The sequence below is a fragment of the Grus americana genome, chromosome 1 (assembly GCF_028858705.1).
Source record: "Grus americana isolate bGruAme1 chromosome 1, bGruAme1.mat, whole genome shotgun sequence".
Taxonomy (NCBI): Eukaryota; Metazoa; Chordata; class Aves; order Gruiformes; family Gruidae; genus Grus; species Grus americana.
Window position 1 is genome coordinate 52,471,525 of NC_072852.1, and position 16,230 is coordinate 52,487,754.

Sequence of the window (16,230 nt, forward strand, 5' to 3'; positions counted from 1 at the left end):
AATATTGTATCTGGGGGTGGTGGTGGGGGGTTGTGCTTTCTTCTTTTTCTCCCATTCTGCAGTTACAATATTTTGGATCCTGAAATATTCTCATTGAATAATTCTGGCACTGTAGTGGTGAGAGAAGTCATAGAAAATGACATGGGAACACCAACTCCTCCTCTCATTAAAAAGTCAAGAGTGACCGAAAAACAAACTTGTAAGAGCTCGTAACGGGTACACAATTGGAATCAGTTTCAACTTAACTTTTTCCCTCTCTTAATTTCTGTCTTGACTTCTGTCATTGCTTCTCCACATCACCTTTGAAAAAACACTCATGCCAATTTAAAGAGAAAATGTTTCTAGATTTCAAAAATGTACTCTGTATTTTCTCTTTGTGGCATATCTAATATAAAAGAAGTCATAGTCAATAATGGGGCATTTATAATAACTCTGAGCATTGTTTATTGTATTGATAGATCTGTTACTTTTTATCAAGTGGTTATTCTTTATCCTATACTTTAGTAACATTTCTAAATTCTAATAATTTAGTGATACTAGCTTTCGGTTTGCAGAAGCCACGCTACCTAGACCTAGTAAATTGATAATATTCCAGATTATTCTAAATGCAGTGATAATTTTTATGAGTTTCTGTAGTTGTTAATTGGTCTGTAGTTTCCTTTAGATTTCCTAACAGGTCAGTAATTTCCTGGGTCATTCTGTAAGTCTTTCTTAAAATTATAGACTGAATTTTAGTGTTATCTTTCAAAGCTGTAGAGAGCAAAACTCTCCTATCGTTCCATGTAGGATTTCCTAAGTTAGGAATCAACCATCCTCTCTGCCTTTTTCAAGGAGGTGTGACAAAAACTAGCAGTTGAATTCACTGGTTCTCTTTGCAACAGCTTACTTTTAGTTATACTCTCTTGTCTTGATGTTTACAAGTCACTGAGAACCGAGTCACTGAAAGTTGCTGAAAACTAATGAAAATCCTGTTTACTACCACCTAGCCTTTGCAGTTCTGAATGAAAGAATTTAATCAAGTGTGTAGTTTGCCATAGAGTTCAAATACTGCTTAGCTAGAAAAGAGCTTCTGCCTGAAACCTCTAGCTCAGATTTTACTGTATCCCACTACCATGAACCTGTGTTTCCCCTTGGAGGATATTTGGTATTGAATAAAATAATGAAGCAATTCTGCACATACCACAGAATTTGTCAGAAATCTTCCCTTCTTCCTTACTTCTTGTTTTAAGAGGCCTCAGAGGCAGAAAGGTTCTCGGGAGCTTGCCACACAGTGATTTCTTGCTAAAACTTAACTTCTGTGAGGGTTATGTTTTGGTTTTGAGGCTGAAAACTATTTAGTACACTATTTTATCCCTGCTTCCCCCAATGCTTAAGTAAAAGCATCTTATATTTTAAATATCATAACCTTATAAATATGATAACCTTAACATTGGCATTTTCTAACATTTAAGTATTTAGCTGCCACAGGAAAAGCCTAGCTGGCTGATAATATTTTCTTTTTTATTTTTTTTAGAACTTTAACTCATTTGTAACCAGTGAACTTTTTGTCTTCAGGTACAGATAAATCTTCTGAGCACAGCATTAAACTGAGTGGAACAGATACTCCTCAAACTCAAACAACAAATGATACAGAAATTTCTGTCTCTCATTCCCCCAAAGAATGCAACCGGTTTCTGTCAAATACCATTTTACTGGAGCATTTTACAAAAATCTTTCTGCATTTAAGAAGAGCAGTGGTAAGATAAGCTTTCTTATTAAACATTTTATTTATTACTAAGCATTGCATTACAATACTTACTACTTTCTACGTTAAAAGAACCCACACTTCAGAAACTTTAAAAAACTTCAGTGGGAAAGAGCAATGATTTCTCATCTTCTGCAAAATGTCCAAGTACAGTGTATGAAATGTCAGACACATCACCTATCTCAATGTTTATTTCTATCAAACATATCATAATTTATATAAATGTTTTATTTTTCCTTTAGTCTTTGTAACTTTCCTTCTCATGTTTGTTAAATCTTTCTGAAAATACTTGCAGACTTATCTTTCCCTTTACAAGTCTTAGTGAATGCCTTGGTAGTATAAGCAGAAGGACACGTGATTGAAAGGAAATGCAGACTGACTACTCTTGCCATAAACCCGTCTATAACCAAGTAAAAATGCATGTATAGGTGGTATGAATTAATTTTTATTTCTTATTCTCACACCAAAAGCAGCAATTAAATTATAAATTAGTGCTTCTATGGAAATTTCCAAATTAAGGTTCTGTAATGTGTTATATAAATTGAAATATTGAATGATCTGTTATTAAGGATGATCCATAGACTGCTATTTTGAAAGATTACTTATACCTAAGCTTTGCAATAAAAGAATGAAGTTTTTAATTTCTGAATTTCCAAAGTATAATTATATTTTGAATGATATGTATAGGTTCTTGCTCACCGTGGTGGCCACTGGACGTTGCTTCAAAATGCTTGTCGAGAACTTTGGAACTATACTCAAGAATTACAATTGATTGCTAACCATTCACATTCCCATATGGACACATTTCCCATTACCAGGGGTTTTCTTAGGAACACCATCTGGTTGCCATTTTATTTGGCATCAGACATGATCATTGATATGATAACTGATCTACAAGCAAGCAAGTCTCTTAAGGTAAAAATTATTTTTATTAAGAGAGTATACTCTTTCTTATGACACCTTCAGTAGAGATAGTTTTCTTTCTCTTGCATTATATTCTGGTATCTCCAAGTTATTCTCTGTAACAAGTTTTTAGAGGATTATAGTACTTCCTGATCTTCATAATTTGATTTGTGCTAAAAACTAGTTTGAAAATAAGAGGTAGAATAATGTTTCTTCACTGTAGATTGTGGATCCTGAAGGAGACTTCTGCATTCCCAGTTGTGTAGGAGGTATTATGGATGAGAATGGTGGTTCTAATCTCCATCCACAGTCTCCCCTGGATGATGTGAATGTGATTGACTTGAAATGGATATGTAATCTGATTCTTAAAACAATAGAATTGCTATATCAAATGAAGAAGTGGGAAGCACTGGTACACATAGCTGTACAGTTTAACATATTTACACAGTAAGTCACACCAACTCTAATAACTAAAAAGCAACATGATATAGTTAAATATACTGTTATTTTGCTTAATTACTATACTTTGCTTTTTTTCCAGTGAGAGATACACAGAACAAGTGAGTCCACTGCTGGTGTATGCTCAGAGGCAGCTGCTGGAAAGGATACAGCAATTCAGTGGCCCAGACAGCCATGAATCTCATTTCATAAAATATCTGTCTGATAATGCACATAAGGTGAAACACAGATTTCTTTTTTGGGCACTGACTCTTAATGTGAACTAAATATAGTGAAGTACTTTCACTGATGAGATTAATATGGTTTTTCATAATGTTCACAAATTGTAAATTATAATAAATTAATGAACATAATTGATTGAAGTGCATGAAAAGGCTTATATGACATAATTCTGGCAGCAGCAGAGGTCTGGACTTGATGACCCAGTGAACATTTCTTCCATGCATAATGTACCCATTCCATATAATGAGCCTAAATCTAATTTCGTGTTAGTGCTTGATGCCGCTCTTTTAACCTGAAAACATTTATTTGGATATTGTGCAATCTTTGTGATTAATTAAAGTTAAATACAAAGAGATTGCTTTGTTTCTGCATTGGAACACTGCTTCTAAAGACCAAAATTAATCAAATTGAGTTAACCCAAACACTGACAATACCAATAAAAAACTTGTAAAACTTGACCACCAACAAAAAACCCCTAAGCTGCTCAGCAAGGTTGTCTCATTAAAAGCCATGGCTCTATGTAGTAAACTGACATTGCTACTTGGAAATTTTTCATGGAATTAGCTATTAAAAGTTATGATTTTCCTTTTATTTAACCTAAGCTTTATTTCTAAGAGGTTTTGCAAAAGTCAGTTGCATGGTTGATGTTTTTAATATGTTTCTATTACTTATATAAACACGGGATTTGAAGGAGATGGGGGAAAATGGGATCTGGAATTCCAAACAGGTTTGTTCTGAACATGATCACAGCATTCAGGAGCCACTGCCTTGCCAAAGGGCACTCCTGGCTTGTGAAGGGCAGCTGAGGTGCTCTATCTTGTCTCTCTGTAAGGCTGTTTCCTGCTGACTTCTTTCAGGCCCTGCTGTTCAGAACATAGTGCTTTGTCTTAAAAAAAAAAAAGGACAGTGAGGCAAACCACCACATACCACTGTAATCTGAGCAGTGTGGAAAAGTAATCACAGTTTTGAGAGACAACTTACAGAATAAAGACTAATGATAGTTAATAGTAATAAGGATTGTTCAAAACGACATCATCAGGTTAGAAATTTGGAGGGTATGGCTACATTTCACAATGCGATGCCTTTCAGGGAGTCTAGAACTAGATCTGAATTGGTTCTTTTGCTTCTGAAGTGATGTAGCTACATTAGCAAAATAAAATGTCTGTGCTGGATTAGCCCTTTATAGAGTCTGGAAGTTTGCATCTCTGACAGGGTTAGACTGCTTCTGCTATTTGCTTAAAGCTATTTTGTATATCCCTGTGCAGCATTCCATCATGCTTTACAGGCAGTGTCCTCTTTAGGCCTACTTATACTGACAGGTTCTTTGCAATCATGCATTTATCCAGGCAAAGAAAAGTGGAGTATTTACTGAACATCAACTGGTTGCTCATGATTATGGCAAATACTGAATAAGATGCAAGTTTAATTTATTAACATCTAAATACTTATATATGTTATATCCAATATTTAGGTGTTGTGAATGTTTCGTCTCTTACTGACAAGGGTACTAGTTATGGGTCATTGGTGTCTTTGTAAATTAGTCCTCATTTATTTTGTCATATGACTATTTAGATACTTAACTTTAAGCACCAAACATTGATTTTTCTGAATATTATTCAATTATCATTAAACAAAACTTGCTTTCTAGATGAGTTGCAGAAACTACATAGGGCAGAAATTACAGCTGCCTGTTGCCCATTCTGCTAGTGAACGGATTTTTCCTGGATACTTTTTCTGTCCTGAGATGAAAAATGATTATACAGGTCAGAGTACATTTCAGTATCGTGAGTTCTCTTTTCTCCCAAACCCTTTCCTTTTTTCATACTGGATATTTCTTTTGGTTTCCTCCTTATCGTAGGTCTTCCACTGCTCCTATAATCTGTTTCTTTTAATGTAAACTCAGTTTTGTCTTCAAATTATTATTCTGGATATTTTGGATGGATAGTAATGTTGTCAAGACCTTTCCAAATATATTCACGCTGTATCTGAAAGCAGAGAAAAGCAGTTGTTATCCAAATGCCAGATGACCTACAGTATGTTGAGTGAGCTTGACAGTCTTGGTCCAGTTTTCTGTCGGTATTGTTGAATATCCAGCAGTATACCCAGAAATTAATGTGAACCTGCACTGTTACCGATAGAATCGATAGAAAAACTGAAGTGAACTATAATGTGACAAAACACCTCTTTTACCCACAGTTGCTGTTCTTTTCAGTCAGGATTAAAATGTTATAGTCATTAATGGAAGTTTGTAAAGCATAGTTCTTCATACCACAGATATGTCAACACATTGCGCACAGGGCCTTGTGTTGAATTCAGCTGAGGAACGTCATTAAAGAATAAATAATGCTGTATGTAAGAAGAGTAGGTAATATTATGCATTCAGTGAAGAGAGCATGCCAACTCACAGGTTGGTACATAGAAACTACGGTAATTGTAGTAAATAGGATCAACACTTCTAGTAAAAGATTTGTTTCCAGACTTAAGATGCCAGAATTCAGAGCAGAAAGCTGAGCTGAGGCATGCCCAGGGCAGATGGAATTCAGGGAATATAGATGTCACATGAGAACTAAAATGGAACACTGAAAAAGACATAAATGCTCAGAGTGTTCCTGGTGATTAATAATTTTGCTTTAATTCATAATCCAACAGGAAACAAAGGTGACAATTATGTTAATATATTTTAGTTTTGAAGTTGTGGAATGGTTCAGATATATGTTTCTCAGAGTGATTTACTAAAAGTATATATTTCTGTAATGCAAAATTGTTCTCCATAATTATTAATTCCTTTTAGATCGCAGTCAAGCGAAAGCCCTAGTTTATGTACCTCTTGATGTGAATGATACTCTGAACTGTTTTAGAGAAGCTCTACAAAAATCTAACTATCACAGCAGAGCACTGAGACACAGCAGAAAACTACTTTCATTATTTCTCGCGCACACACAAGGTGAGTTATTTATTGAAGTGTTTCTCAGTAAAGTGTATATGCAGTTAAAATAGTAAAGAGTGAAAGGAATAGATTTTTTTAAATTCAAATTTTAGTCGTTATTGACAATTACAAAAATAAAGAATATAAAGTTATATATGAAGTTCCATAAGCACAAGCTTTAAGCCTGATTTCCTATGATTTGTGTCTCATGGTTGGATGATAATTTTTTTTTCATGCAGCTGTGTCACTTGTCTGTCTGCAGCCAAACCTCTGTTAGAGGACTGATTGGCAGATCTTCCCAAGTTTATTTTCTCTAACAGAGCACGTATTTTCATTTGGTTGCACTGACCGATGAATTATGTCTAATGAGTTTAGTTAGGAGACACATAGACAGAATCATAGCATAGGAAACCAGATAAAAATAGGGTACACAGGAATTGTATATTTGTTCGAGTAATGTGGTGTGGAAATATTTGTGGTGCTGGAAATAGTATAATACTTTTCCAAACTGATCATATAAATCACTTTTCTGGTCTAGAAAATGCTGCAAGAGCAATCAGCAGTCATATCTCTTCAAAGAGAAGACTAGAATTTAATGTAGGAGCTGAACTGATATCTCTACCAACGCCACGTGACCTTTCTGAAGAAAAATTTAATTTATCCAGTATGGTTGAGAGTAAGCCAATACCCCAGTCACAGCTTTCAGTAATTATCTCTTCCTATGAACAAACAATTGGTAATTTTTTTTTCATAAATTTCTGTTTACAGCTAAGATGTAATATAATTCTGCCTATCTGTGTTCATATATGTTTATTCCAGTGTTATTTTCCTCTGTCAGACAGCTATAACTGTCAGAAAGCTGATTTTCAGAAATACACAACCTTCTTTCTGTTGATTCAGAAAATCTGCATTAGATCCTAAACAAGCCACTAGCTGGTTCATAACTCTACAGTTATGTCATCTTATGAAAAAGCTTTACTTCAATGGTGTTATACTGATTAATCACAAATTAAGCATCTGCTGTAATGTTTAGCAGATTCATTTTAATTCCATGATAGTGTTTTTCCTAGCAAACAGACCTTTTGGATTCTGTGCATTTGAATGTGAGACCTAGTTGCTTGGCTTCCATCTTACGTTCTAGTATGGCTTTACTCATAGAGTTACAGCTCACTTAGTACTACTACCTGATTTTGGTGTATGACAAAATAGGTGAAGTGTAGCAGGTCAACAGATGCCGTAAGTGGTTTTATTTGAAGGGGTCCAGAAATGAGCTAGGGACAGTGCTACTGTGCTGCATGCAGGCAGTGTTGTTTAGCAGGACTAATGCCTGCTTCCCAGTTTATCTCTTGAAGAGGAAAAAATTTAAGAGGTCTGAAAAAAACAAAAATACAAAAGCTTAGGTAAACAGGTCCATAAATACATCCTACTCTTGTTTTTAAAGATAGTAGAAATAAGAAATTGTACATTTGAAGGTAAAACATACAAGCTTAATAAATCTTTCAAAAATATTAATGCATTGAGTTACATGTGAATGCATGTCTCCTCATGCAAAATTTGTTCAGGATTCAGTAACTGATTTAATGATGTGACAATATTTTTTTCTAATTTATTAAAAAATAAATAACAGGAATCCTTGAAATAAACAACCAAAGAGACCTCAAGGTTCAGGCTTTACATGAACTTGGAAATCTTCACTTTTATGCTGGAAACAAAAGGTACATAGTTATTGGATTAAAAAAGAACATCATTTAATTTTTTTTAACTGGTATTCATATACCCTTCAACTGTTTTGTAAGTTCTTGTGCTATCCTCAAGTCCATATAACTTCTTTCACATAACTCACTATTAGCTATATTTTGAGAGGCTTTTTTTCTAGAAATTATTTTTCTTAGCTAGTTAATTGAAATGAAGCAAATTAATTAAGCATCTCTATATGTTTTTAAGAAGTAATATCTATTGTCTGATGATTTAATTTTAGTATAAGTCCCAATAAGTCTATCAACCAGGAATGGTATCTTTTTGTGTTGTAGAAACTGTATTTCAGTTTTTGACCTAATCAGAATTAGTTATATCTCAGGCAATAAAGGTAAAATGAAGCGAGTCTTATCTTGCACTTTGGAAAATGTCAGCAATATGATGAGAATGTTTTTAATGTGTTACAGAGCTGCTTGTAAATACTGGTGTCAAGCCCTTGATGAAACGCTCAACATTGCTGATGCTCTTAACAACTGGCAAGAATTAGGTTTTCCAAAAAATACTACAGACTGCTTTGCAGTTGAAAGATCGACTGATATCAGTCAGAAATTTCTTTCTCAGGCTGGAGTTTGGGGATGTTTACATGCAGCAGTCTTAGTGGCTAAGATAGCTCAGTAAGTATTATATCTATATATGTATTTTTTCGTATTTTAAACAAATTACTCATCCAGGACAGTAGGCAACTTGAAATTAATTTAAAAATACTAATGAGTTGCTATAAAAAAACCTCATAAAAAGCAGAGGAATTCTTCCTTTCAGGAAGAAAGTTGTTCTTTTGGAGAACATTGTTTGTTCCCTTTTTTTGAGCGCTCATCTTTGATCGTAATTGCAGCTGTATATTATATGGAGAGATCATTGAAATAAAACAAAATGATAAAAAGTCATAAGCGCAAGGATTTTACAGTCATATTGATTTTCAATTGAAATATCACATCTCCCAAGTCATTGCACATATTAAATATTAATGTATCTTGAGGGCAGATTTACTGCCTAAAGTACTCATTTTCTGGTGAATTACAACTAATTGAAATTTGAATTACTGTATTAAAGCCTACCATCAATAAAGATTTCCGTCCACTACTCCTTGACTGCTGGTAAAACACCATGGATGTAATTCTGAGCTGTTCCTCAATGTATTGTACAATATAAAAATGTACAAAATATAAAGTTTAGAAATATCTAAGCCAGCTCTAAATGACCTTAGAAGCATTATACCCATGAAAGGGCAGAACTTCATCTGAGTAACCTGTCTTACCTGAGAAGCAGGTCATATTAATAGCACTGTGAAACATCTGTAAACCGAGGTAGCTTTGAAAGTATTAGCATGGATATTTCAGGATGAAACAGCATTGCAACACTCAGAATTAGCACCCAAGAGGAAAAGGAGTGAGTTTAAGTTGATACTAAACAACAACTCTTCTAATTCTGAGCTGTGGTGCAATCTCAGGTCGAATTAGGCAAGACCCAGTAGGTGCATGTGGCACCTATTTGCTGGACTGTATTCTATCCCTGTGCTGTTAATATGCCCATTCCAAATCCTGGCAGGGATCTGGCGGGAGCTATCCTCTCGGCTTCTCCCTCAGGCCAATCTTTTCTAATCAGACCTGACTTGGGCTGTTAAACATCTTTCCCTTGAGTTGCTCTTTCTAGAGCAACTTAGTCTCAGGCTGTAAAATGCAGATTAAAGGATTCTAATATTGTATTAAAGGATTCTAATATTGTATTAAAGATTTCTAGTATCAGAGGAGTACCCTGCTACCAGGATCATTTAAATACTGATGAGATACTATGTGGGATTCATTTAATGTAACTAGACACCTACCATGTGTAAGTCTACGTGTGCTAGTTATCTTAGGCTTCCTTTATGGAAAGAAATACACTTTAAGGTGTGAGTTGCTTGACCTGCTTTATCTTTCTAGCTTTGTGTGAGATGAATTTTGCACTTAGATTGCCTGTTTCTCTCCCTTAAAGAGAATCTAGACAAATCCCTTTGTCTAGGTTTGTCTTTGGTCAAATGTTTCTTTCTTTGCATGGCACGGCTGAGCACCTATCTACAGAACAGGCAGCTGTTTTCCCATATGGAAAACATCTAGACTATGTTAGCATCATTATTATACTAGATTAAAAAAAAAAGAGTTTGAATAATTTATATTGATGGGCACATTCATATTTCTTATTATTTGTTGTACTTTAGGTATATAACAACATCAAAGATGAGATTAAGAACTAAATACTGCTATTTTTCTGCTATGCTTTTTAAGGTAAGCATACAATTTCAGTTAGAATTCATGAAGTTGACAGATTGCTTCTAAAATTTAAATCTCAATAACCCTCTATTAAAATATTTCTCTTTTCATTTTGATTGTAAAGGAAAACTGGAGATCAGAGGTAGTTGACAATTTATGCACATTAGATTAGATGTTTTTATTCTCTGTTTTTTAATATTATTCCTGTATTATAGCCTAAAAATTATCACTTCAATAAAAGGCTAGTGTCTCAGAGAAATAATGAAATACTGAAAAGTGAAGATGGCTAAAATATTTGGCAGTCAAATATATTTTTCTTCTCTTGGAAATGCTCTGCTCAGGAAGAGCTTGATGGCATCAACAATAGCAGAGTGCTCTCTGTCAGATCTGTACAGAGTCTTCACACATTGTCATGAATTTTCAACCAGGAGAACAGACTGTTTAGAAAAAGAAATTTTTTAATCTTTTTTAGCATTGGAAGATATTAGTTTGTAATTCTAAAATTTCATCTCTGTAAGAAGTTTGCTCTAAAAATAGAGGTTAGTCTAAATGATTGTTTCATTTACAAAGAAAATAAGATCATTAGAATTAAGTTTGCAAACTTTCAGAAACCAGCTATAGAGGAAAAAAGGGTTTCAGTTTACTTTTAAAAGAAAGTTTTAAGATACCAGTAACAAAAGTGATATAGGAGAAAGAACTGCAAGTATTCTGCCAGTCATACTCCACTGGGATCAGTGCTTACTCATCCCCGTACAGCATCAGGAAGTTAGTCGGCTTCTTCCAAAACAAACCAAGGCCACTTTCTAACATCTTGTGCCAGCCATGGTTGTGGCTGTGTGACTTGTGCTAGGCCACATTTAAAACCTCATTAAGTTCAGCAGAAGGAGAACAAGTTGAAGAAACAAAGGTAAAGGAGAATTTTGACTAGCTTCTAGCACTGTAATTGCTGGTGATATGAAGCTGAACAATTTTGATTCCTCCTTTTGACAGAAATAGTAGTAAGCATTTGTTCCAGTTGTATAATGGTAGAAATAATTGTGACTTGACTGAAGTGGGTCTGATATTAATTGGGATAGGAGCAGCTTGCAGGGTGAGTGTCTTGAAAAATATAATCAATTACTGTCACTGTACCTTGTGAAGTTCAAACCCATAATTTGTTCCTTGATTTGGAAAGCTTTTATAACCTTATTTAAATTCCACCGCTGGTATAGGCTTTAGGCTTGTTAATATCTCAGATCTGAGTATGTAAATGCATGTTTCTCTAGCATATCACTGCTAATTATGACAAGATAAACACAATTGGGAAGGAATATCCAACACCAGAGACAATGTTCACACTCCTCCCTTTTTAAAGGAGGAACATTTAAGTTACTTCTTTAAAGTTCACGTTGATTTCAAGTTATATGATTTAAGCTGCACTAGCTGACCTAGTTAAAGGCGGAACTAGGGTGGAACTAGCTTTTAACTGGCCTTAAAGTCAGCAGCTCTCTCAGAAATGACAGCTGAGGTGATGGCAGGGAAAGAACTTAAGGCTAAGTAAAATCAAACTAGCTTTATTAGTTTTGGGGAAAATTAAAAGATTTTTCTTCTGATGGAATCATAGAATCATAGAATGGTTTGGGTTGGAAAAGACCTCAAAGAGCATCTGGTTCCAACCCCTCTGCTGTGGGCAGGGACACCCTCCACTAGACCAAAGCCCCATCCAACCTGGCCTGGAACACTTCCAGGGATGGGGCATCCACAACCTCTTTGGGCAACCTGTTCCAGTACCTCACCACTCTAATAGTAAAGAATTTCTTTCTAACATCTAATCTAAATCAACCCTCCTTCAGCTTAAACCCATTACCCCTTGTCCTGTCACTGCACTCCCTGATAAACAGTCCCTCACCATCTTTCCTGTAGGCCTCTTCAGGTACTGGTAAGCCACAATTAGATCTCCCTGGAGCCTTCTTTTCTCCAGGCTGAACAATCCCAACTCTCTCAGCCTGTCCTCACAGGAGAGGTGCTCCATCCCTCCGATCAGCTTCATGGCCCTTCTCTGGACTCGCTCCAATAGCTCAATAGCCCCATGTCTTTCTTGTGCTGGGGGCCCCAGAGCTGGATGCAGTACTCCAGGTGGGGTCTCACAAGAGCAGAGCAGAGGGGCAGGATCACCTCCCTCGACCTGCTGGTCACCCTGGTTTTGATGCAGCCCAGGACACGGTTGGCTTTCTGGGCTGACACGGTTGGCTTTCTGGGCTGAAGATATTTTCCATGAAACATCTTCGGACTGGTAAAGAAATGTTTGAACACATCCCCAGAATCATCTCAGCAAATTTTTCCTATGCATTTTTCTTGATTATGAAGATGTTTGAATAAATTATTAAGTTCTTTCTGTCTGCTGATCAGAGGCTTGTCCTAAGAATTATCTAAGAAGTCTTTGTGAGAACCCCAAGTGATTGATCAGGTTTTTTCCAGTGCTTCCAGAGATTTATTTGGGATGCTTTGACTTGGAATCTGAGAGAAGCACCATTGGCTCTTTAGGAGGACTTTTCTTTACCTGGGGAATACTTGCTGAGGAATCTTCCATGATTATTTTTCTACACCTAGATTAGTTTTTCTCTTTTGCTTGTTCTGTGAAATACTGTCCTTAGACTATTTACAGCGGGTTTTGTTTTTTTTTCCTCTATCAAGTTCACAAACAAAGCATTTTTTTCTAAAAAGATTTTTCATGGTTTTGTCTGGAAACAACTGGATACTTAAGACATTGAGTGAGTTTCATTTATGTAGTCATTTATGAGTCTCAAAGTTTGGACATTTGTAGTGTTTCACTAATGCCTATACATCTTTTCACAAGTGGTTCATTATTATTATTTTCAGACCCTGTTTAGAGCTTCTCTTCCACATCCGACATCTGACTGTGACTTTGCACGATATGAAGCAGATATGCTTATTCCTGGCATCGACTTGTTCTCTGATCGCTACAGAGCTGATATCTCTACTGTAGTTGCAAGTCTGAATTTCCTGATGTTTCAACTACATTGTGCAAAACAAAATTTAATAGTAAGTATTATTTTTATACTCTGGAAATGAATTTTAAGACATCAAGTCTTATTTTTTTGTGTGGGTGTACTTATGTGATACCTCAGAAGCTCTAGCAAAATATGTGTATGGTTAGGTTCTGTGGCACTGAGAGGCAAGTTATAGCTTGCTCCCTACAGTTTTTAGAATATACAGGGTACTTGTTTTTTCAGGAATATGACAATACATGGTCCACTTAGCTTAGGCATTTTGGAGGAAATTTCCTGTTATATACAACTTGAAATGCACTGTACAGAGAATGACTTCAAATGCAGTATGTCTAGAATGCTTTCAGTAATTTTATTTTCACATTCAGTAAATAAAAGTCTGCCTTTCTGCTTCTCATGTTCCTTTAATCTTCTGTATGGAGTGTTTTTACAGCGTCCCTCTTATGTTGATCATGTGCTGATTTCCTCCATTTAATGACTGACCACTTCCACTTTAATCCAATTTCTTTCAAAGGTGCAGTGCTGTACATTGGAATAAATAGATTGAATTTCTTACTAGTACTAAAAAAAGTGCAATTCTACCTTTGTTTCTGTTTGGTCCTGTATGCTCTGACAGATTTTCATGTCACGCGATTATTGTATACCTCTATAAATCAATTCTCAGCAGAAACAGAACAGAAAACTGCCCAGCAGAAAAAGTAGTTAGTTTTCTCCTGCTTTAATGAGTTGAATCCACTTATGGAAAGGTCCTGCAAATGGCAGAGTCAGTACAAATGAGGGGAAAAGATCGCGTGGCTGGCAGCAGGGGAGTAAGAAAAGGGTAGGGGGTAGAGATGTACGAGGAGTTAGAGAGGAGGAGGCAGTAAGACGTTACTCCTTTTTTGTCAGCAAGCCATTTGTTGGATTGATTTCTTCTGGAACTTCAGGCTAAGTGTCTGTCTTTTACCTCCTGTTGTTGCTTCTTCCCATCCTGCTTTACTGGAGTCTGCTTTGTTATTAAGCTTTGTCTAACTGCCCTCGCTACGGGAGACCAAGTGAGATCAAGGAGCAGACGGTTACCTGGAGGCAGGGACATTTAATTTGACTGCTTGCTTCATGTGGCCATGCACATTTTTTATTCTTTCTGCACTTGTTCTAGCGGAATATAGATCCAGGTCATAGATCATGGTCAAAACAATTGCAGTTTCAGCAGGATGAGAGCTTCATTTCCACTGAATGCTTAATGTGTGGGAACATTTTGGATGGTGGCACTAAGTTGATTTGACATCTAAATCAAAATACATCAAGATTCCAGTTTTATTAAAAATAAGACTTCAAAGACTAATTTTGTTGAACTACTTCAAATATCAGTTGGAAACTGTATGGGTACAATTAAAACATTTGCATCAAGCATTTGTAATCCAAATTCAGAAGTATTAAGCTACTTTATGAAAACTAAAAGTGCATTTGACAAAAAAGTAACAATGCTGTTAGCATTTTCCAAGCTTGGGGACGTTTTAAAGTGAAGAAAAATGTAAAAGCTGAATGGTAATTAAAATTTGGAAGTTCTTTCAATGTCAGTAAACAAATACATCTGTTAGGAAAGAATCTGCTTTTTCTGAAATATTATATAACAATAAATACAGTGTTTGTATACTTTACTGGAACTCAGTTATAAAATGTTTTTTGTTAGTTGCCCCTACAAAAACTTTCAATTTGAAATGAATGCAAATAAATTTGTCAATAAGTCTTATCACCATCCAGTTTATTTTACAATTGGTATTTTTTCACTTAGACAGTTGCAGGACTTAATTGTGTTTATTTTATAAAGCTTAAAGAATGCTATTATTCTGTTACATGTACTGAAAAAATTATGGCATCAAAATGCAAACAGTTTTCGAAATCCCTTATATCAACATCTTTCCAGTAGGTTTACTCACTAATGGTATAGTAAAAAAACCCAGCTTAAACACAGAGAATAATTTGGGGAAACTTCACTTTCTACATTATGAATCACACGTAAGATATTATAAGGGGTTAGCTTTAGCTAGCTGAAGAACTTTTTAACATGTTCATCCTTCATAGGAAACGTAGTGGTGGTATGTGGCAGTGAAAGCAGTACTCCAATAGTATCTCTATATTTGTGATACGTAATTGCAATGTACATGCCTAAAATTGTACTCTTTATGACATTTATAACTAGATGACCTAATATTTTCCTACAGATTTTACCATTGTTCACATTATACCAATACATTGTGTCTGAGATTTGTAAGGACCCAGCTAAATGTATTGAAGGAAGAATCTTCAAGGTAATCAAACAAACTTTCTTTTTATCACAGCACATTGTATTTCAAATAAACTTTTCACTTCTTTATTAAATATACTCAATTTAATATTTCTTCATATATCACTACTATGAAATGTAATGCTCTAAAGTTCAGCTGTTGCTTAGTGTTCCTTAGCACAACAGATTGTAGAATAGGACTACTTTCTAAATGCAACTATTATTTATATTCTCAATTTTAGTAGGATGTAGGGTTATTTATATAGTTTTACTGTTAATGTCCTGCAGAGACTGTTAAGTACTTCCATCATTTCTTTCCACTCTCCATTTAACAAGCTTTCTCCTTAAAGATATGTTCATAAGATTTTTCCCTCTTAGATCCAAACTTTTTACTTGGTATTTTTTATCTCGTTCCACTGTTCTTTTAAATGTTTTCTTAAGTGCAAAACATAAATTTTTTTTTGTTCACAATGTTCACTTCTGGAGATTTGTTATCAGTATCATGGTGTAACCAGGTTGTCAGACTTCTGGGAACAGACTTTTGTCATTTCATTAATGTTTGCTTGTTGGTTTTGTTTTTGGTTTTTTTAATATCTTGGGGTTTTTTTAAAGGAATCTAACTTGTAGTAAGAGTCGAAGTATTACTGGGTTTAGATATTTTCAGGAAATGCTGATACAGGTTAGGGAGAGTAGCTGAGTAC

General features: G+C 35.2%; 1 protein-coding gene across 5 annotated transcripts in view; it reads left to right on the forward strand.

Annotated features, from left to right (window-relative positions):
* The window catches only part of CFAP54 (cilia and flagella associated protein 54), a 115,290-nt gene that overhangs the window by 63,010 nt on the left and 36,050 nt on the right, over nt 1–16,230 (forward strand). For 4 of the 5 annotated variants that reach the window (XR_008575837.1, XM_054816019.1, XM_054816292.1 and 1 more), the window contains exons 35-48: nt 63–199; nt 1,555–1,736; nt 2,432–2,659; nt 2,871–3,094; nt 3,189–3,323; nt 4,010–4,055; nt 4,977–5,091; nt 6,120–6,272; nt 6,793–6,990; nt 7,882–7,969; nt 8,417–8,623; nt 10,204–10,270; nt 13,115–13,297; nt 15,468–15,554. Coding sequence is in view for 4 of the 5 variants with exons in the window: in XM_054816019.1 (XP_054671994.1) it covers nt 63–199; nt 1,555–1,736; nt 2,432–2,659; nt 2,871–3,094; nt 3,189–3,323; nt 4,010–4,055; nt 4,977–5,091; nt 6,120–6,272; nt 6,793–6,990; nt 7,882–7,969; nt 8,417–8,623; nt 10,204–10,270; nt 13,115–13,297; nt 15,468–15,554 (2,050 nt within the window). In the remaining variant the exon portion in view is untranslated. Of the gene's footprint in view, nt 1–62; nt 200–1,554; nt 1,737–2,431; nt 2,660–2,870; nt 3,095–3,188; nt 3,325–4,009; nt 4,056–4,976; nt 5,092–6,119; nt 6,273–6,792; nt 6,991–7,881; nt 7,970–8,416; nt 8,624–10,203; nt 10,271–13,114; nt 13,298–15,467; nt 15,555–16,230 lie in introns of all 5 variants that reach the window. The other variant, XM_054816115.1, reaches the window with a different exon arrangement.